This window comes from Castor canadensis, chromosome 17 (assembly GCF_047511655.1).
Source record: "Castor canadensis chromosome 17, mCasCan1.hap1v2, whole genome shotgun sequence".
Classification (NCBI taxonomy): domain Eukaryota; kingdom Metazoa; phylum Chordata; class Mammalia; order Rodentia; family Castoridae; genus Castor; species Castor canadensis.
In genome coordinates this window covers 16539381-16561909 of record NC_133402.1, presented here as the reverse complement: position 1 = coordinate 16561909, position 22529 = coordinate 16539381, and the positions used below count along the sequence as shown (strand labels likewise).

Below are 22529 nucleotides of genomic sequence, written 5' to 3'. Positions count from 1 at the left end.
CGGACTCAGGCCCCCGCACACATTCTACTTGGGGTGGGGCAGAATTCTGAGGGTCTTCATCCTGTCCTCCTGGTTCTGATGCCACCCTTCCCTGCCCACAGGCTTCCTCCATGTTCAGCCTCTGCAGCTCGCTGTCTATCTCCTTCAACAGCAGCAAGCATTTCCACCTGTATGGTAGCAACGCCTCCCTGGCCCAGGTAGCCATCTTCCCCAGGGACAGAGGGGAAGAGCTGCGTGGAAGCCTGGAGACAAGAACCAGGTGCACAGGGACATTTGGGGTAGGAGGGCTCTTCCCTGGACTCACCTGGCCCTGCTCCCTCAGGTCCTCATGAAAGTGGATGTGGTGTACGAGAAGGAGATGCTGTATCTCTATGTGCTGAGTGGCATCGGGGGACTGCTGCTGCTGCTGGTGATTTTCCTCGCACTGTACAAGGTGGGAGCTTCCAGGAGTCCCGGCACTGCCAAGACAACCCACATAGGGCAGGACCAGGGAGGAAAAAACTGAGGCCAGGAAGCAATGAGAGCCAGAATGGGCCTTGGCCTACCCTCCTTCTACAGATAAGGTCAATAAGACCCAAAGGCCAGTGAGTGTCTACCATTACTCAGTCCAGCTATGGCAGAGCCAGGATTAGGTACTGAGAGAGGAAGGGGTGGGAATTGTCCATTCCTCCTGGTGCAGGCACAGTACCTGCCAGCCCTGGAATACAAAGGTAGTGCATAGCACAAGCGTGCCCCCTTCCTGGGTAGAGTCCATAGTCTAAAGGGGAAGACAGACAGGAACAAGTATGATGAGGGCTGTACTGAGGGCCTGTGTGCTCTGGAGCCTGTAACAGAAGGACCTAACTCAGGCCTAACTCTGAGGCCTAGGAGGCCTCACAGAAGAGGTGGCATTTGAGCTAGGATTTGAAGGATGAGTAGAAATTAGAGATGAAGAGTAGTAGAGAGCAGATGTTCCATGTAAAAAAAACCTCAAATATTAATGAGATATTGGTGGCTGTAATCCCAGCTACTTGGGAGGCTGAGATCAGGAGGGTCATGTTTAAGGATAACCCTGGCAAATAGTTCGTGAGACCCCCACCTCTCAAATAACCAACCAGAGCAAAATGGACTGGAGGTGTGGCTCAAGCAATAGAGCGTCTGCTCTGCAAGTGTGAAGCCTTGAGTTCAAACTCTAGTCCCACACACAAAAAAAACCTCAGAAATTACAGAAAAGAGAAATCACAGTTTCTATTGCACCTTCAGGGTTGTCATTAACACCCCTTTTGTTCTTATTCCTCCAAGTTCTAATTTTGTTAACGTGTGTATATGTGAGAGAGAGAAAAAGAGAGTTTGTGTGTGTGTTTGTGTGACATAAATGACAGCCAGATGTGGTGGGGTACACAGCAAGATCCTGTCTCAACGGAAAAAGGAAGAGGAGGTGGGGGAAGAGGAGGAGGAGGAGGAGGAGGAGGTGGGGAAGGGAGAGGAGGGGACAAATGGGATAATACTCTGTAGACCACTTGGGAGTTTATGCTTTCCACTTGATGTTGTATCTCAGTGTCTTTCTGCGTGGCCATCATCAGTGCTGCCTCCTGTGGGGGGTTTTGGTTTTTTGTTTATTTGGGGTTTTTTTTGTTTTGTTTTGTTTTAGAGGTTTTTCTTGGTGGTTCTGGGGTTTGAACTCAGGGCCTCACAATTGCTAGGCAGGCAGTCTACCACTTGAGCCACTCCACCAGCCCTTTTTTGTGTTGAGTAGTTTTGAAATAGGGACTCTCAAACTATTTGCCCAGGCAGGCTGGCCTTGAACCGTGATCTTCCTGAGAAGCTAGGATTACAGGCATGAGCCACCGGTACCTGGCTGCCTCCTGTTTTTGAACTTAGCTAGTTTTCTGCTGTCTGGAAGTCCCATCTTTTATTTAACAAGTTGATAAACATGTAGATTGTTTCCCCTTCACATCTATTTTAAATAATGTGACAAAAAAAAGGCTGTTTGTTTGACATAGGTTCTCACTAAGTAACCCAGATTAGCTTTGAACTCAGGATCCTCCTGCCTCAGCCTCCTGAGTGCTGGGGTTACAGGCGTGCACCACCAAGTTTGACTGGTATGTGATATGTTGATGGACCTAAAGAATGAACTACTAACCAGGCACCAGTGGCTCTTGCCTGTCATCCTAGCTACCTAGGAGGCAGAGATCCAGGAGGATTGCAGTTCAGAGCCAGTTAGACACATAGTTTGAGAGACCCTATTTCGAAAACCCCAACACAAAAAGGGGCTGGTGGAGGGCTCAAGGTGTAGGTCCTAAGTTTAAACCCCAATAGTGGGTGGGGAGGGGGAGGACACAAAAAAGGGCTGGTGAAGTGGCTCAAGTGGTAGAGTGCCTGCCTAGCAATTGTGAGGCCCTGAATTCAAATCTCAGTACTACCCAAGAATGAACTACTAAACTTAGAGCTTTTTAAAATAGTCCCAAGATTAAAATATACATGTATATGTACGTGTGTGTGTGTGTGTATATATATATATATATATATATATATATTTCCAAGAATCAAATGTGCACATCCTCCCCTGTTTCCCCATTCCCAGAGCAGACACCATGTGACTGTAACACCCATGACTTTTTAACACCGAGTGTCTTGACATTTTGCTGGCTGACTACTTTGCAGCAAGCGCTCTGTGGACTTGTACTCACTCAGTGTTTGTCTTCCTGCAGGTGGGCTTTTTCAAGCGAAACCTGAAGGAGAAGATGGAGGCTGATGAAGGTGTGCCGAATGGAATCCCTGGAGAAGACTGTGGGCCTCTGGCAACATTTGGGAAGGAGGCCATGGATCTGGACTGTCTAGAGCCCCTCCATGGGAATGAGGCCCAGGATGGATGCAACAAGGACTGAGGCCCAGGCCTGAGGCACAGAGGCTGCAGAATTGGACTTGAGACCTCTGGGGCCAGTCAGCCTCAGCCTGCATTTTTTACTGTGTGTCCTCAGGCAAGTGGTCAGTCTCTCTCAGCCTCAGTTTCCCTGTCTTGAGCATTGAGCTCATTCCTGCCAACCTCCCCTGCAGGTGTATATGAAAATCTGCTGAGGGATGAGCCAAAAGGTTACAGAGGTGAGGCCTTGTAATTACCAAATGGCCCTGGCTTCCACAGCCTGCCTTGGTTTTCTGCCCAACAGAGAACATCTGATCTACGTTTGGAGAAGCCATGATCTCAAGACCCAGTGACTCTCTGGCCCTCACATCTGCCCTTGGAGGTACAAATGCCTCAGACTCCCAGGTCTGTCCCCACACCATCTCCTGCCTGGAATCCACCCCCCATTCTTCCAGAGAGAGAGCAAATCCAACATGCCACTGCATGGCTACTACAAATGCCTTCCTCTTTGGTCAAAGACCAAATTCCTTAATAAGTTTTCCAAGGCTCTGCAAAATTGGGTCACCGTAGCTTTCCCCAGCCTCTCCTGGAGATATGCTACCTGTCCTATGGGGGTCCAGTTACTCCAGCCCCTCTCTGGAGCCGTGCTCTTTCCTGTCTCTCTGCATTTGCCTAGCCATCTCCTCTGCCCAGAACATTCCTGTCCCCTCACTCTCTTTTTATTTTTATTTTTTATTATTCATATGTGCATACAAGGCTTGGGTCATTTTTCCCCCCTGCCCCCATCCTGCCTCACTCTCATTCAGCCTTCAGATCTCAGTGCACACATCATTTCCTCAGGGCAGTCAGATTCCTACATTGTCCACACTTACACCAGCCTGCATTCATCCCTCATCCCCCACCCCCAGGCTGCATATGTTCACTGTTTAATGATTGACTTCATCTCTGCCTTGCCAACACTGGACTCCAGGAGGGTAGGTTGTATATACTTGTCCTGTTCACCCTGGGATCCCTGGTGACATCACATAGTGGTGCACAATTTAATTGAATTGAGGACGGAGCCCGTGGGAGGATGCAGAAAAGGTTTGGATGGGCCCCTGGCACCCCGATCCTCCAAGGCTCAGCCTTCCCAGCCTCTCTTGAGACCTTCACACCTTGTTAAGTATCCCTGGGAGACTGAGCTCAAGGTGGGGACAAGTCTGTTCATGTGGAACCCCAACACCACGCATAGGGCCTGTACATATTTATCCAGTAAGTGCGAAATTCTGTCCAATTTTGTGAAGTTTTTGTGCTGGTGCAACACCCAGCCTAGTTCGATGAAATAAAATTTCCCTCCCTACCTTTTCACTAAGCGGGACCAAAATAATCCCCTTTATTTCTTCCTCTTTTTTTTAATTGCCATGATGACCCTCATATCCTCACACTACAGGCTCATTCAAAACAGAAACAGAGAAAGACACCAAATAGGAGAACAGGTTAGGGACATTTAACAGTTCATCAGTATGGGAGTGTAATGTACAGCATGCCTGTAATCCCAGCATTTGGGAGGTTGAGACAGGAGGATCATGAGTTCAGACCAGTTTGGGGTGCATAAGGGGATCCTGTCTCAAAAAAGATGGGAGTCTAAGGAGCTGAGGATATGACTTAGTAGTACAGCGCTTTCCTATCATGCACAAAGCCCTGGATTTGATCCCTGGCACTGGGGGAAAAAAAAAAAGATGGCAGTATGGACCCTTCTCAATCTTTTATTTAAAGCATGGATGGAAGGGGCGTGGCCTTCAGCCCCCCCCCCATAGAAAAAAAGAGGGGGGACCAGACACGGATGTCTACTAGGACCGCCCCCCAGGTAATATTTAGTGATTAAGTTCAGCCCCAAGCCCGGGACTGGAAAGAGAAACTACTGAAGCCGACTCCATAAGACAGGAGGTGAGAGGCAACCTGTTAGTCCCTCAGGCCCCCTCTGCCTAGAGGGGAGTATGTGAACATTCCTGAGCCTGCCATGCATGACCCAAGACAGTCATTCAAAGCCCGCCAGCCTCCCTGGTGCACCAGCCATTCTGGTTCAGCACCAAGGAACCCTGGGGCTGACTTGTAAGCAAGACAGGAAGGCTGGGCACTGGTGGCTCACGCTTGTAATCCTAGCTACTTGAGAGGTTGAGATCGGGAGGATCACAGCTCCAGGCGAGCCCAGGCAAATAGTTTGTCCATCTCTAAAATAACCAGAGGAAAATAAAGGGTATTGCTTAAGTAGTGAAGCAACTGCTTTGCAAGTGTGAAGCCCTGAGTTCAAACCCCAGTCCCACCAAAAAAAAAGAGGAGGGAAGAAGTGAGTCCATTTTCCCAGAGGAGAGGCAACATTTAACTGTCAGGAATGTTGCAGGACTACTGTCAGCACATGAATGATCTTTAGGTATCATGAAATGTTTCTAATTCACTCAGGGTTCTCATTTTTAGATTTGGAGGGTTTTGTCATTTTTCCGACAAGGTCTGACAATGTAGCCCAGGTTAGCCTCTTTTTTTTTTTTTTTTTTTTGGCAGCACTGGGACTTGAACTCAAGGCCTCACACTTGCTAGGCAGGTGCTCTTACCACTTGAGCCACTTTGCCAACCCTTTTTTGTGATTTTTTTTTTTTGAGATTGGACCTCAAGAACTGTTTGCCTGGTGCCACTTCGAACTGTGATCCTCCTGATCTCTGCCTCCTGAATAGCTAGGATTACAGGTACCAGTCACTGGCACCTGGCTGGCCTCAAATTCTTAAACTCAAGTGATCTACCTGTCTTAGCCTCTTGCACAACTGAGGGTCTTGCTATGTAGCCCGGGCTAGCCTTGAACTCCTGCCTCTGCCTCCCAAGTGCTGAGACTACAGGCATGCACCACCACTCCAGCCTTGTTGCTTTTGAAATGAGGGTCTCACTATGATGCCTAGGAAGGCCTCCAAGTCCTTCAAATGATCCTCCTGCCTCAGTGTCCCAAGTAGCTGAGGCCACAGGTGCACACCACCACACCTGGCTTCCACCTCTTTTCTGTCCATTAATATCTTCCTTACCTTAAAGTACTTCTAAATGTTCCTCATCTCCACATTGCTTCCACCTTCTGGGGTCCATCACACTGACACTAGGCATCTCCTCTCCGGACTTCAAGGGCCTTACCATGCCACCTGACCCCTCCTTGTGACTGACACAAAGGTGGGGCATTCAGTAAGTGTCTTCATTCAGTAGCCTTCAAATGTTTTGATCTCAGGATTCCTTTGTTCTCTTAAAAATATATCCAGGATCTTCAAAGAGCTGTGTGTGTGTGTGTGTGTGTGTGTGTGTGTGTGTGGTGGTACTGGGATTTGAATTCGGGGCTTTAAGGTGCTCTACCACTTAAGCCATGCCCCCAGCCCTTTTTGCGTTAGGTAGTTTTCAAATAGGGTCTCACATTTATACCCCAATGGACCCGGACTGCAGTCCTCCTGAGTAGTTGGGATGACAGGTGAGTGCCACCATACCCAGCTTTTTTATTGGTTGAGGTGGGCTCTCATGAACTTTTTCCAAGTTGGCCTTGAACTGTAATCCTCCTGATCTTGGCTTTCCAAGTAGGTAGGATTACAGGTGTGAGCCTCACACCTGGCTTTCAAAGAGCCTGTTTTCATGTGGGTTGTATTTATTGATACTTATCAGGTCAGGTTAGAATTCAAAAACAAATTTAAACATAAGAGCAACCAAGCCTGTGTTCCACGGGCCATCAGAGTAATACGTGTTATTGCATGTCATTAGTGTTTAGAAGACTGTACTTGGGCTGGCTGAATGGCTCAAGTGGCAGAGTGCCTACCTAGCAAGCACGAAACCCTGAGTTCAAACTTGAGTACTGCAAAAAAGAAAAAAAAGTATACGGAGCCCAGTGCTGGTGGCTCACGCCTGTAATCCTAGCTACTCAGGAGGCTTAAGGTTCAAAGCTGCCTAGGCAAATAGTTCCCAAGACCCTATCTTGAAAAAACCCACCACAAAAAAGGGCTGGTGGAGCGGCTTAAGTGTAGGCCTTGAGTTCCAAACCCCTATACCAAAAAAAAAAAAAAATCTGCATCAGCCAGGCACAGTAGTGCACTTCTGTAGTCCCATCCTCTTGAAGCTGAGGAAGCATCATTTGAACCCAGGAGTTCAGAGCCAGCCAGGGCAACACAACGAACGCCATCCTCTCAAAGGTACATGAAGTTCATAAAGATTTTTAAAAGACAGATTTCACTTGAAAAGTAACATTCTGCTTTTGACATGTTTAAAGTTTAGAAACCAAACTGATTTGAACCACGTCCATTCCAGAGCTTGCAGATCATGACAAGCTGGATGAAAATCTGCTCAAGCCATCGTTTGCCCTTTACAAGTTACAAGGCCCTGAGGACAGGTGTGAGGAAACCATCAGAAGCCAGAGACCCAGGACACTCAAAACGTGCCACGCTCATAGGGGAGGTGGAGCCAGGCAGACATGTCAATGTTGCATCTGCTATTAGTCACAGAGAGAGTGACTTTGGGCAAGTCACTTAGCTCTGTAAACTCCATTTTCCTTATCTGTGAAATGGGATACATAAATGTGAGGAGCACTGTCAGGCCCTTAGTAGACATCATCTCAAGGTGTGCCCAGCAGCACATCCCCAAGGTGATTCCCCAAGGTGTGACCTGTTCTCAGCAAAGGGCACAACTGGCCATACTCCAGAATCCTCCAGACTCACTGAAGGCACTAACTCCCCATCCTTTCCCAAGGGGCCCAGTGGTAGGAAGGTTGGGACTGATAGGAAAGGAAAGGAGAAAGGTGGGTTGGGACAGAGTGGTCCCACCAATCGGTACAGGGGTCCCAAAACGGAGTTTTTTCCTGGCAAATTAGGCCCAGCCTGATGGGAGGGCCATAGGGGCTGCATAGTCCTCACACCTGGGTGGGGTTGCAACTGTACACATCGGCACTGGTCTCAGACCCCAGAGAAAGGGTCTGCACCAAGAGGGGCTGAGGCTCTAGTGGGGGAAGTTATGGGTAGAATGAGGAGCCAGGGAGGGCTGAAAAAAGGCTGGGCTGGAATATCAGAACCCACGTGATTTCTGGTCCAAGGACCCTCTGTTTAGGAAGACAGAGCCGCACTGTAAGTTGAGGGCTTTCTTACCCCTCCACGCTAGGCCCCCAGAGTTTCTGCAGCACGCAAAGCATGGGACATGAACTTAGGCAGATGTGGGCAAATCATGTCTCCTGAACAGGGAAGACAGATTCTGAAGAAAGCCTGAATGTAAAAGCCCTTCCCAGATAAGGCCCTTTACTGGCTGGGAATAGTTTTGACTAGCATCCCCCACTGCCCAGGGCACTGTCCACACACACATCTTAAGGACAAGTCTCTTTCACCACATAAGGTTTTTATTGAATTCAAACTCAGGGGCTCCAAAGCCTGAGAAGACGAGGCAGGCTGGGGTTTGCACTGAGGCCCAGGTCCTACCCCAGGGCCCGGCTCCCCACCCTGCCAACACTCTTACCCCCTTCCTGTCTTAACGAGGGTCTCAGCAGCTACCAATCTATGCTACCCCACTCTAAGTGACCCTCCCCTTCCCTCCCCCCTCCCCATCTAGCACTTTGCCAAACCAGACACCCACTAAGGGGCATGCTGCTGCCCAGTCAGCTCTCTGCTGGCCTCCCTCCAACCCTCTTCATAGCCCATTTCCCATTCGTCTCCAGGGCATGGAACTTCCTGCACCCTGGCCCTCTTCTAGAATGCTCAACTCCTCCATTCTCCTCTAGCTTTCTCATGGCCCTCCCTAACTCCCAGTGCTCCTCTCCTTCTCCCACCCTATCCCCCCATGGGGCCGGGGTCAGCGCCGGCCGGCGGCGTGGGTCCGCTGGTGGCGGATGAGGTCGGAGCTCTGCGAAAAGGCCTTGCCGCAGTCATCACACTTGTAGGGCCGCTCCCCGCTGTGGACGCGGTGGTGCTGCAGCAGCGTGGATGAGCGGCAGAAGCCCTTGCCGCACACAGCGCACCGGTAGGGCCGCTCGCCCGTGTGGGAGCGCTGGTGCTGGATAAGTGTGGACGAGCGGTTGAAGGTCTTGCCACAGTCGGGGCAGCTGTAGGTGCGGCCTGGCAGGTGGGTGCGGGCGTGGATGGCCAGCACGGAGCTCTGGCCGAAGCGCTTACCGCACTCCGGGCACTTGAAGGGCTTCTCCCGGGCGTGGCTGCGGGCGTGGGGGATGAGTGCGGACCGCTGGGAGAAGCTCTTGCCACAGATGCCACAGCTGAAGGGCCGCTGCCCAGTGTGCACCCTCTGGTGGCTTCGCAGAGATGAGTTCTGGCTATAGCACTTGCCACACTCAGGGCAGCTGTAGGGCCGCTCATGGCTGTGGGTGCGCTGGTGCCGCAGGAGGTAGGAGCTGTCACCGAAGGCCTTGCCACAGTGCGGGCATTTGTAGGGCTTCTGGCCAGAATGGGTGCGCTGGTGGCGAAGCAGGTAAGAGCTGTCAGCGAAGGCCTTGCCACAGCGGGGACACTTGTAGGGCCGCTCGCCTGTGTGGGTGCGCTGGTGTTTGATGAGGTCGGAGCTCTGGGAGAAGGCCTTGCTGCAGACCTCACATTTATAGGGCTTCTCACCCGTGTGGATGCGCTGGTGCTGGATGAGGGTGGAGCCCCGCCCGAAGCTCTTCCCACAGATACCACAGATGTTAGGCCGAGGGCCCTGCCCACCCCTGGCCCGGCCACCCCTGCGACCTGGACCCCGAAGGCTCCCTGTCAGACCCAGAGGATTCTGAAGCATCTCAAACTGGGGTGTCGAAAGCAGGGCCCCTGTAGGCATCTCAAAAGGTGGCCCTAGGGGCAGGGCTCCTGTGGGCTGCTCCCCAAACCCCTGAGTGAAGGAGTCCAGGGGGTGAACTCCTAGGGGGATGCTCAAGGAACTCTTTTCCTCCGGGTTCAGAAGCATCTCAGCACCTCCCTGGAATTTGGAACTCTGAGCTTCAAATTCAGGGCTTTGGGTTTTGAACTCGGGATTCTGAGGTTCATCTTCAGGGTTCTGGGGTTCATACCCCGGACTCTGGGGTTCATACCTGGAGCTTTGAGACTCAAATTCTGGGCTCTCGGATTCATATCCAGGACTTTTAGGTTCATACCCAGGGCTCCTGGGTTGGTACCCAGGGCTCTTGGGATCATAGCCAGGGCTTTGGGGTTCATACCTAGGGCTCTGGGATTCAAACTCCGGGCTCTGAGGATCCGATTCAGGGCTTCTGGGTGCAAACTCAGGACTTGGGGGCACAAACCCAGGGCTTTGGGACTCAAACCCTGGGCTTTCAGGCTCAAACCTGGGACTTTGGGATTCAAACTCTGGGCTTTGTGGCTCAAACCCAGGGCTTTGGGGTTCAAGCCCAAAAGGTATCTCTTCAACTTCATAGTCCCCACTGCCTTCTTGCTGAGAAATTTCCTCTTCCTCATTCTCACTGGTGTTGCCTGCAGGATCAGAGAATTACAGAAAACCCACATTTTGTGGGAGCCTGGAAGGTCATTTGAGCTCTTAGTTGCCGCAAATCTCTCCCGGCTCCCCACACAGGATCGCTGGCCTTTGAGTAGGTGCTGAAATCCCCACCTCCTCTCATCAGACCCGGGACTTCCAATCCTCACCCCCAGCCCCCAAGTCCGAAGTGTCCAAGCCCCCAGCCCGCTTTCTCTCCCATAGACCACTTTCTCCCGCTCCCCATGTACATTCTTCGGAGGAGCAGTCCCTCCCTCACCTTTAAGGGACCCTTCGGGGCTCCCCATTTCGTCAGGACTTTGCACATCCCGGGACTCGAGGCCCCACGGCGACGCCTCCCGCTCCATCCCAGCCAGCTCCCAGTGCAGCGGCGGTGGCGATGGCGGACGATCCTCCGACCCGGCCTGAGTGTCCCGAGACCGGAGCCCTCGCCACTCGCCTCCTCAGTGCCTCCCGGGGACCCGGTTGCCCAGCCCCGGCCCCCGAGGCCGGACGTCTTGACCCTGGGCCTCTCCGGCCCGCCGGCCCCTCCCCTCCCCACGGCCCCGCCCCCCTCCCAAGGTCTCTGCTTGTCCTGTGGCCTGCAAAGGCCCCCACGCGTCGTGGCCTCAGAGATGAGGGGTTTCACGACTCGCCCTGCCGCTCTCGGCCACCGCTCCCAGCCCGAGACCCCGCCGTCTCGCCCCCGAGCCCCGGGCTGGGCCGCGGCTCGCCGACCCCCTCCCCCTCACAGGAAGTGTCCGTCCGAGGCCAGTTCCCCCCGCTGGCTAGCGCCGCGGCCTCTCTAGGAGCGGCTGGTGGTGGAAACTCGTTGGCATTAACCCTGGACTGGATGGCCCCGGCGTTGGGGTGAGGAAAACCCGGCGCCCCGGAGCCGGCGGGAGGGCCTGGGGGGCAATTAGTGTGCCTATGTTCTGGGTCTCCGCCTGTCCAGGGGCCTGTCTGTCGCTCTCTTGGGCCCTGTGTCCGTCAGTGCTTGTGGCCAAGGGCGAGGCGACAAGCGAGACCAAGGTCAGCGAGAAGGAGCGACGCTTCCCGGCGCCAGCGGGGGCGGTGTCTAGCTCCCCTCCCCTCGGGGTCAACTCCGGCCGAGACTCGGGAACCTAAGCGAACTCCTCTTTGGCTTCATCAAGGCTGGGGAGCCTGAAACCCCATCACTGAACTCCATTCCCCTGACACCCGCGCGCCAACCCCACTCCTCCTCGCCCCCTCCCCTCCCTGCGCCTCCCAATCTACCCCTCCCCCTCCGGGTGGGCTATAGATTGTTGCCAAGGAGATAGCCCCGCCTCCGGTTTCCAGAGGCTCCGCCCCTAATTCCCAGAAAGATCAGAGATTGGCCAACGGGGCTCGTGCTCTCTACGCGCAGACTCCACAAACAGCCAGGCGTTAGTGGTCGCCAGGAAACGCGAAGCACCTTTCTGATTGGTTAAAGGCACTCCGGCTGGTTCCAACTCTATCCGCCAGAAGTGCCTGGGGGAGTGAGTGGGAGGGACGTGGTCTGCGTCTCTCCTGGAGTTCGGCCTCGACTTTCAAAACTTTTTCTGAGCCCACTTGACCTCCATTGTGTTTTCTTGAAGAATGAAGGCCAAGGGATCTAAGGGTACACACCCTTCCTACCCCGCTCTCCCCTACACGCCTTCCTCCGCACTTTTCTTCTTCCCGCTGCTCTGGTTGCTGAAGGAGCCAATCCAAAGATCCTCCTGCTGAGAAAACCTCTTTTCTACTAGCTTGCTTCTCCCCACCACCTCCCATCCCCTCCTTCCCGAAAACCTGAGTTAACTCAGTGTCTTGGAGCCTTAAGTTCCTGTTCCCTGAATTTTCTCACTGGGAAGCAGGATTGCTTGCATATGAAGGTGACAGAAGAGTTCCAGAGGGAAACTGGACAGACACAAAAGCACCTGCCCTTTAAGACATGTAAGGACGCTGTAGTCCTGTTTGGCTTGAATGAAGGCTTGTAAGAGGAAGGGAACCTGAGAACTTAACACTGCCCTCGCTACAGCTTTGAATGCAGGAGAAAGTGACCCTGCAAAGACAACTTCATATCATCCAGTCTTGTCCTTTTCCTACCCTTCCTGCTGAAACAAGTTTGGTAGCATTCTTGACAGTTACTGAGCCACAATCTCCTGTGTGAGTGACACAGCAGCCATAAATTGAGTGTCTTCCAGTTGCTGAACCAAACAAATGAAAGGAAGAAGCTGGTTGGGAGAAAAGATGGCATCGTCCACTTTCCTGAAAAGAGATGAGAACAATAATTTGGAGGATGCCAGATGGTAAAAGGCTGGAAAGAAATTACCTCAATAAAGGCTTACAGACTGGTGAAGTGGTTCAAGTGGCAGAGCACCTGCCTAGCAAGCATGAGGCCCTGAGTTCAAACCCCGTTACGGCCAAAACATTTAAAACATAATAAATAAATAAATGGCTTACAGTCAGGCATGGTGGCAATCAGGAGGCTGAGACAAGGGAATCACCAGTTCAAGGCCAACATGGGACCATAGTGAAGTCCTATGAGTCACTATCCCTAACAAGGTCATAGTGAAACTCTATCTTAACTGCCTTAAAAAAAAAAATTAGAGTGTCCATTTGTCCTAAAACCTTTGCTAAGAATGGCTTACACTCAAGAGGCTCTGAGTGGTAAACTCTAAAGCAGGGTTTACCTTCTTGGGGTCCTAAACATCTTTTTGTATCTTAATCCTAGAAACGCAAACATACCAAAGCCCTGAGTTCAAGCCCCAGTACTGAAAAAAAAAAGTGTTCAGTGTGGTGACTCACCCCTGTAATCCCAGTTACTCAGGAGGCAGATATCAGGAAGACTATGGTCTGAGTCCAGCCCAGGCAAAAAGTTAATGAGACCCCCATCTCAACAAAAGGCTGAGCTTGGTGGTATAAATCTAGAACCCCAGCCATGTGGGAAGCATAAGGAGGATGGGATCCAGGCTGGCCCAGGCAAAAAACTTGAGACCCTACCTGGAAAATATCTAAAGCAAAAAGGACTGGGCACATGGCTAGCGTGGTAGAGTACCTGCCTACCAAGCACAAAGTCCCAAGTTCAAACCACAGTACTGCCAAAAAAAAGGCTCACAAGGTCTATTACTAGAGAGAATGAGAAAGAGCTGGTTATTGGGCACCTTCTGGTTATACCTAAAGTCTCCTTTATGTGACAAGTTTCTCTAACCTCCCACTTGCTTATCCATCAGAAAACTCACACAGGGGAGCTGCCATACCTTAAAAACTATGTGGCAGGTCCAGCCACAGCTCTGACACAGTCCACTGCCTGTACTTTTCCTGTCATGAACCACATGTCCCAAGTGTGGCTGAAGTTGGGCCAGGACTTTAGCTGCTATGGCACCAGCATTTCCTTATGGAATTTCAGCCTCCCTAATACCTAGAGAGAGAGTGGCTGCCTTCCATACAGCCTCCTACAGCCCCAGAGTCCTGACTATCCAAGATATCTTAACAAGCAGCCAGCCTCTACACACACTCAGGGCTCCAAGAAAATGGCAGAGTCTTCTCTTAGTAGGGTCACAACTTGACACAGCATCAACTAATCCAAGACAGCGTAAACTCAGGAGTAGTCTGCTGGACTCATCCCGCTTCTGTGTCCTTGGTGAGGCAGGGTCCTGTGCATTCCTGAGCTGAATGGCTACAGCAGCATCCCTTGGTGTGCAGCAGCCTAAGAGTAGAACCACTCAGTGTGCAGCCAAGACTGGCTTATGGCCTGGCCAATTTAGGTGACACTGCAGGGCCCATGCTACAGAGGTTCTGTGTATAAGGAAAGGACAAATCCAAAGGACATCCGAAGGACAAGTCCTGTAAAAGGCCTCTGTCAGACTCTGGAAGAGATGCCCAGTATTATCAATATGATTTCAGGTTCCCAGGGAAAGACCAGCCAAGGTACAGGCTCCTTTGAGAAGAACAAGAGAAATGGGAGTCTTTGTGTACGGGTAGGTCACTCCCTGGCCTGATATCACCACCATTGTAGCTGCAAAACTAAGCGTACCTAGAAAATGACATTTTGGTAAAAGTGATTCTCAAACTTAACAGGTATAAAATGGGGATTTCCATTCAATAGGGTAAGGAAGAGCCCATAGAGCTAGGTACTTAAATTTTAAAAAGACACTTTTTAAAAGACGCGTGCCAGTGCAAGTGGCTCATGCCAGCAATCCTAGCTACTTGGGAGGCTGAGATCAGGAGGATCTCAGTTTGAGGCCAGCCTGGGCAAAGAGTTGGAGAAACCCAACTTTAAAAAAAAAAAGTAAAATGGACTGGAGATGTGGCTCAAGCAATAGAATACCTGTTTGGTTTTTTTTTTTTTTTGCATAAAGTCCTGAGTTCAAACTCCAGTCCAAAAAAAATAAAATAAAAAGACACCCCTTGTGATGAGGTCTTACCTTGAAAACATAATCACTGCTCCCTATCTATAGGTACTACGTCCACTGATTCAACCAACCATGGACCAAAAATACTGGAAAGGCTGGGGGTGTAGCTCAGTGGCACAAAACACTTGCATAGCATGCATAAAGCCATAGGTTTGATTCCCAGCACCCCCCCAAAAAAACCCCTGCAAATTGCACCTGTACTAAACAAGTAGAGACATTTTTTTGTCATTGTTCCCCAAACGATACAATATAACAACATAGCACTTACTTTAGGTATTATAAGTGGTCTAGAGATAATTTATTAAAGTATGTGGGAGGAGACATGTAGGATAGAAACACTAGACCATTCTCTAGAAGGAATTTGAGCTTCTGAGGATTTTGATGTCCACAGCGTCCTGGAACCAGTCCCCTCCTAAAGCAGGGTTTACCTTCTTGGGGTCCTAAATATCTTTTTGTGTCCTAATTCTAGAAAGGCAAACATACCAAGGAATTTTAGAGGGGTTTTGGAGTGTAAATTGACCCCTACCATTTTATCACTTTTTTTACATACTTTATTTATTTAATGATACTGAGGCTTGAACTCAGGGCCAGTGCTTGCTAGGCAAGTGCTCTACTACTCATGCCCCAGCCCTACATACCCTTAGTTTAAGTGACCTGGTCAAACTAGGATGGGTGTTGTGGTCATGGACCTTACTTCTCCAGCTGGCCATTTGGATGGAGCTTATTCTAGCTGATAAAGACAAAAGCATTTCTTCTCATGCACCAGTGAAGCCTTGGGGAAAAACCCTTACCCTGGCTTAAATCACCTCAGGGGCTGAGCCTCAAAGACTTGTGGCAGCAGAAAGTGAAGCCCTATGTTTGGTACAAGTATTCATGCCAAGAAGTGAACAGCTGGGAATAGAGTGAGAATGGGTTGAGGCTTAAGGGGTTCATGATCAAAGATTGAACAAATGGTAGAGTTGGATGAGAGTAGAAGCAGAGGAGTTGGGTCTGGTTTCTGAGCCCTGAGCAAGCTTTGCAAACTTCAAAGCACTCTGAGATCTTTAGGCAGTAATTATGGTGCCCTTAATTGGCAAGTTGAGGGCAAGGGCCACTTTGGGCTGGGACTGAGCTGAGAACTGGTGCTGCAAGCTGACTTCCCCCAGGCAGCACTGAGTGTTGGGGGAGTGACTGGGACTGTCCACCAGGAATTAAAAGCTGGTGCAAGGCACCTCTTCTCACTCCACACCCCCTTGTGACAAGGAAGCACACAAGCCAGTCCTACACAGAAGAGCTTAGGGTTAGGGAGACCTTGGTGTAAGGCTAGATGTATGGAGTTAGTTAATTACTTCACTTGAGCAGTGTCTTGTTCCTCTTTATAAATTTTTCCAGGGGCTGGGGATGTAGCTCAGTGGTAGAGCACTTGCCTAGTATGTGTAAGGCCCTGGGTTCCACTCCAGCATTGCAAACAAACTAAAATGGTTTCTAGGTTGAGAAACCTGACATCTTCCTCCCAAAGGAAAGCCAGACACAGGGCTGGGATGGGTGAACAGCCAAGTGTGCACAGGCCAGCAAATGACACAGCCCTTGTCACTACTCTGAAGTGTAGTCTCAACTGACCCAGGCAGGACAGGAAGGGTCTACCATGACTGGCTACTCTCATCACCTGCTTAAGAAGCTAAACTAACCAAAAAGGAATTTGTGGTAGACGGATTCTGTGCAGATCTTGGGAGCAGATGGTATGTTCCCTTTTGGCTGCAAATCTAACCCCAAACATTTCTGGCCTGCAACCCTTTGTTCATGATTGTGGGTGCCAAGAGACTAAAGATGCCAAGTTTTGTTTGCCCTGCAACTCTCATCTCAGGTTGGCTTTTCCCTGGCCTGGTCTGTCATGTGACTGACCCAGTGTAGGTCAGTGCCTGGTGTTTCAGATACCCCTAGTACCCTGGTTAAGAGGCTGGAAAGGGCCTGGTGCCGATGGCTCATGCCTGTAATCCTAGCTACTCAGGAGACAGAGATCAGGAGGGTTCAAAGCCAGCCTGAGCAAATAGTTCCATGAGACCCTATCTCAAAAAAACCCATCACAAAAATAGGGCTGGTGGAGTGGCTCAAGGTGAAGGCCCTGGGTTCAAGCCCCAGTGCAGCAAAAAAAAAAAAAGGCTGGAAAGGAACTCAAGTGATATAGTAAAGATAGCAGCAGAGCAGCAGACAGATGTGCGTACCTGTGGTCTGTTACTTGGGGGGCAGAGGCAGGAGGGTCACTTGAGTCTAGGAGTTTGAGGCCAACCCTGACAGACCCAGTCTCTTTTTAAAAAAAAAAAAAAAAAAAAAAAGCAGGAGGCTGAGAGTCTAAGTGTGTGTGACTTTTTTTTTTTTGGTGGTGTACTGTGGATTGAACTCAGGACCTCAGCTTGCTAAAGCAGGCTCTCTACCACATAAACCATACCCCCAACCCTTTTTGCTTTATTTTAGGAACAAGGTTTCCCAGTTTATGCCCAGGCAAGTATGGACCTCAATCCTATTTATGCTTCCCAGGTGGCTGGGATGACAGATACATACCACCACACCCAGCTATTGGTTGAGTTAGCTAACTTTCTGCCTGGCTGGCCTCAAACTGTGATCCTCCAGATCTCTGCCTCCCAAATAGCTGGAATTACAAAAGTGAGCCATCACATTCAGTAGTGTGTGACTTTTGGCAGGTTACCTAGGCTTTCCTAGTCTGTGGCCCTAACTGCAAAAGGATGGAAAAGCTAAGATTTTCTCTAGTTCAAAAATATAGGTGCCCCCCCTAGTTGAGTTTAAGGTGGCTAAGCAAGCCCAAGTCCCAGGGCAGACCCCAGAGGAATGAAGGGAGCTCTTAGGGCATTCCCTTCAAAACCAAGAGCTGCTACCAGCTGAGAATAGTGCTACTACACAGAAGCACCACTTGGTGAGATCAAAGACTCAGTCCTGAAGGCCTCTTCCTGAGTGGGCTGTCCTCTACAAGCAAGTTGCTTCCTTTCCTAGTTACAATGGTGAAAGGAACTCATGGACAAGACAGTACTTTGTAAATCATAAAACCTGATGCAAGCAAAGAGCTGAAATAAAGCTTGTTTTTACTTCCCTCCTGCCATCCTCTAATGTATAAGCCATTGGGGAAAACCTAAACACCAAAGACCAAAATTTATGAGCTCAAATGACTCCAGGAGCCCAGCAAACAAGTAAATGTGTGGAAAAGAACAGATTAAAGGCCTGTTCTGTCAGAGACATGTGTTCAAGAAATACTTCACTTGGTGCACACCTGAAATACCAACACTCAGGTGGTTGAGCAGGATTCTAAGTTCAAGGCCAAATTGAGCTGCATAGGGAGATCTTGCCTTAGAAAACAATTAAACAAAAAAACACTTTGCTTTCTGCTTTGCTCTCCTTTAAAACACCTGAAACACTGAATATTAGCTGTGAGGAATAGGAAGTGAGGCTTCATCAGAAGCTGGTATACAGTTGGGGCTGGGATGAATGGGGACCTAACTCCATAGCTTGGTGGTTGCTGCTTGGCTCCCACCAGCTGTGGTTTTTATAGGAACTCAGGTCAAGTTGCCAATCTTTGGATTTTTCAAGAGAAGCCAAAAACCTGGATTCTTGTGTGAAATACTTATTTTTACATCTTGACCATTAATTTATTGCTGGAAAGCTGCCTGGGTCAATGTTAAGGTGAGTACAGGCCCAATTCACACAGGGCCATCAGTCTGAATTTCTGCATTAGAGGGAACAAGTCAAACAAGTTTCTCTGCAACCTCAATTCTCTGCACACTTCTGAGCCAGAGAAACTGCCCTGCTGCCCATGTGGAAGTCTAGCAGGTTTCTTTCCTAAGCCCTGCCTTGCAACGGGAGCTCCTAGAGCCTGGGGCAGTCAGGAGCACCGTTTCTACAGATGATGTGATAAGGGATTATAAAGTTGTCCTCAGTCCCAAGGACCAGTTCTTGCTAGAAATTCTGTAACTTCCGTAGAGGCTGCCACAGAGATTCATGTCCGCAAGTGTATCTGAGGCCTCAGGTAATGTCTAGATCTTCACCCTTTGCCTTTAAGACCACCCCCCACATTCCTGGAATATCTCTGGATAGTGCTGGAAGCCCACAGGTGGGTCCAGGTCCCCTCTGCCAGGAGCCAGGGACCCAGGAAACCCACTGGACCCCCGGCCCCCACGGCTCCCAGCACCAGGACGATGGACCCACTGGTGCTTGGCCATAGCTGACTTCTGACCGAAGCATCTGCCACACTGTGGACAGGGATAGGGGCGCTCGCCACTGTGGGTCCGCCTGTGGGCTGCCATTTCCGAACTCTGCCGGAAGCAGCGCCCGCAATCTGGGCACGGGTAGGGCTTTTCACCCGTGTGGGTGCGCACATGGCGCCGAAGGTCTGAGGCATGGGCAAAGGCACGGCCGCAGTCCTTGCAAGGGAAGGGAGTGGAGCCGCTGTGTACCCGCTGGTGCTGGTGGAGCGCAGAGCTCTGGCTGAAGCAGCGGCCACAGTCCGCGCAGCAGTAGGGCTTCTCACCGGTGTGGACCCGCAAGTGCGTGGTGAGGGCAGAGCGCTGAGTGAAGGCCCGGCCACAGTCAGGACAGCGGTGAGGCCGCTCCCCGCGGTGGATGGCCCGGTGCTTACTCAGGGAGGAGGCCCGGCCGAAGCCCTTGTCACAGTCTGGGCAATGGAAGGGCTTCTCGCCCGTGTGGGTGTAGAGGTGTTCCACCAGTGTGGAGCGCCAGGCGAAACTCTTCCCGCAAACGTAGCAGCCATGACGCCGGTCTGCGCGAGGGACAGAAGGATGGGCACGAAGTGGGGGGCGACCCCGGTGAGGTGCCTTGGATAGCGACTCCAAGCTCTGAGGGAGCCCAGCAGACAGGAGATGGGGAGCCTGATGGCCAGGAGGCTCAGCATCTGTAGAAAGTGTCTTCCACAGTGCTTCAGCCGCTTCTCTTCCTCTGCTCTTCTCCTTGTTTCTGGAACCTGTTGGGAGACAAGGGGAGGGCTTAGACTCTGACTCAGCATTGTCTTTGAACCTCACACTCAGGAGGTGACAAACAGCCGCCTCTGGATCCAGCTGCCTCAGGGACTCAGTATATTAGGCAAGGGATCCTGGAGTGACTGCAGAGACAGAAAGGGAGGGAAGAACCTTCTGCCTAGGGGCTGGGGAAATGTCACTGGGGAGGGATTGTGTGTGTGTAGGGGGGAGTGACAACTGAGCTGGATCATGCAGGATGAGTGGAAGGGGCATAAAGGCATGATTGTGGTCAACTTTGACAAGTTCAATGGGGCAGGCACTTAGCAAAGGTTGACAGGAAGAACTGAAGGAAAAAAACCTGGAAGTTGAGAGAAGGAAACTACAGCAAGGGAGGTGGCAGAACAGAGTGATGATATGGGGTACAAGCAACAGAGCTTAGTAACCCATAGGGGTGAGGAGCTCAGAGCGGACCACAGGCAAGCCCCACATCCCAGCCCCTCTCCTAAACTGAATCCAGGCACAATGGCCTTCGCTGGCAGGGGCCAGGCACAATGGCCTTCGCTGGGAAAGCAATTCAGGGAGAAAGGTGGAGTGGGCAGACAGCACCACATCTCCATGAACTTAAGTACCCAATACTTCACCTGAGTCCACTTGCGCCCGACACCTGGCCACCTCTGGATCCTGAGCATCCGGACCCCACAGTTCGGCCTCTTCCTCCACCCAGGAGATGAGCGCTGGCTTGGTGCCTCCGCCTCCTGGGGGTAAGAACGCAAAGCCCACGCTGCGAGGAGGCCGCCCCATGCGGTCCCGACTGCCCGGATCTAGGGCCTCCCACTCCACGTGCAGGACCCAGGGTGAGCGGGAAAGTGGGCCCAGGCGTGCAGGAGGGGCCTCACCGAGCGCGCCCAGGAGGCCGTAGGTCTCGCGCATCACGTCCCGGTACAGAGCCCTCTGCGCGGGCCGCAGACTCCCCCACTCCTCCGGGGAGAAGTACACGGCCACGTCCGCGAAGCTCACGGGCCCGGGCTTCCTGCACGCCGGCCCTGCCCCGCTTGGCTCCCGGGCGGGGAGCAGGGCCAGAGGCGGCGCCATGGGAACCGCTAGCCTCGGCGACAGGATGGCCACCTCCCCTTGCCAGGCGGAGGCGTGGCTCTGCGGAGCGTCTCCCGCTCGAGAACGTCTCCCAACCCGCGCCGGGGGATCGGGCATTAGAGCCGAGAAGGGGCAGAAATCGGTCTCTTGAGGGTCCACGACAGTGGATGAAAATTGAAAGGTGAGGGGGGGCGGGGTACATGACCAGAACCGGAAGATGTGATTATAAAAATGGCGGCAATGCGCCCTCTCGAACTTTGCCCCCACGCAGTCGTGCCCCAAGCGTCGCCACCCGTTGTTTTCTGGGTCGCTTTGTCTTCCAGCCCTCATCCAAAATGGCCGCGACGGCTACAGGTGCCAGTCTGAGAACCCGCCGTGCTGCCACTGGCCTGGGTAGGCCTGAAACAGAGCTGCATCCCCACTGGGGTTAAGGTACTGGAGAGACTCTAGGAAGGCCGGAGCTGGAGGGAGCTAGTCTTTGGCTCTCCATGAGTTTAGGCGTTTAGCTTTCGTCTTCTGGATCGTTTATAATTCAGGACCAGCCCATTACTCTCTTGATATGTACCAAGTTTTTGGATTTTTTTCTGAGACAGGGCCTCTTTATGTAGCCCAAGCTGACCTCAAATTCGGGGTGCTCCAACCCGAGCCTCCTAAGTGCTGGCATGTACCACCACTCCCCTCTTCCTCATTATCATAAACATTGAATGACACTAGGGCTGAAGCCGTAGAGCACCTGCTTTCGCAAGCATGAAGCCCTGATTTCAATCCCAGTCCCATCAAAAAAAATTGGGGGGTGTATGACGTACCAGCCATGTGTTGAGGGCAAAATATGCAGAGTAGATAAGAGAACCTTTTCATTGGAAGCTTGTTAGAAAGTAGGATAAGGTCTGAGAAAGGAGAGAAGGACCCTATTTTTCCTACAAGCTGATCCTCCTCCCACCAGTAGTTGAAGCCTGGCTCCAGAACACCCCATCACAGATCCTCCTGCCTGTAAGGAAATATAGGCCCCAAAGTGACCACGTGGAGAGGAGTGATCTGGCCAAGAGATTCTTTATTACCGCATAGGAGAGGGAGAGAGCAGAGAGCCAAGAGAGAGAGAGGGAGAGGGGGAGGGGAAGGGAGAGGGAGGCTTAAATACCCCTCAGTGAGACTCAGCATGATCTGATTGGTTAGGATCTTATGGTTCATGCTGATTGGAGGTTGGGGCAGAAGGAGGATTCAAGCTAGACTTGAGGCAGGACCATGACCCTGGGAAACGGAAGCTTAAAGGTGCAGTAAAAACTGAAACCCATTGGCGCCATTGTTGCCAACACTGCCTCCCTGCCCGGCCTGGATGTCCCACTCGCATGTTGGTTTCATCATGGCTCAAACTGAACTCTGAACTCTTGGTGGTAGAGTAGTTGCCTATCATGTCCAAGACCCTGGGTTTGATCTCCAGCACCACCAAAACCAAAACAACGAATGTCACCATTTCTACTCCAGTCAGACTCTTACACTTTGTGTTCCCACATGCTCAAACGTGTCTTGCTCTAGAGAGACTTGGTTCTTTTCTTTGGGAAGGCTAACTCAATCCCCTGGGACCCAAGGCCTAAACTCCTGGGATTCCAATGTCAGGTCTGTCCACTCACCCCTAGAGGCAGAGTAAGCACTTAGCCTGTCTTCAGCCATCTTTGGGGTACAGACATGAGCTATAGGTTTAAACAGACAAAGGCAGGGGACAAAGGTATGCATAAACAGTTCTAGTCGTAAGTGTGATCTGGTTGGTCATTATCTCAATTCTTGTTCTTGGAGAGGTTC

The 22529-nt window shown here is 51.4% G+C and overlaps 2 protein-coding genes across 4 annotated transcripts in view; one reads left to right on the top strand and one right to left on the bottom strand.

The window, feature by feature from the left end:
• Positions 1 to 6126, top strand: part of Itgal (integrin subunit alpha L) — a 42982-nt gene extending 36856 nt beyond the window's left edge. For all 3 annotated transcript variants that reach the window (XM_020158664.2, XM_020158659.2, XM_020158683.2), the window contains exons 29-31: positions 102 to 197; positions 323 to 433; positions 2691 to 6126. In XM_020158664.2, the coding sequence (XP_020014253.1) occupies positions 102 to 197; positions 323 to 433; positions 2691 to 2867 (384 nt within the window). In that variant the 3' untranslated portion in view covers positions 2868 to 6126. The remainder of the gene's footprint in view (positions 1 to 101; positions 198 to 322; positions 434 to 2690) is intronic.
• A 2072-nt stretch (positions 6127 to 8198) lies between these two features.
• Znf768 (zinc finger protein 768) lies at positions 8199 to 20949 on the bottom strand. Its single transcript, XM_074059282.1, has 6 exons — positions 20537 to 20949; positions 20282 to 20395; positions 18728 to 19645; positions 10942 to 11193; positions 10566 to 10745; positions 8199 to 10284 (listed from the first exon to the last, which is right to left on the bottom strand). The coding sequence occupies exons 1-6, from the start codon at positions 20847 to 20849 to the stop codon at positions 8666 to 8668; spliced, it is 3396 nt and encodes a 1131-aa protein (XP_073915383.1). The 5' UTR covers positions 20850 to 20949; the 3' UTR covers positions 8199 to 8665.
• Positions 20950 to 22529: the final 1580 nt, after the last annotated feature.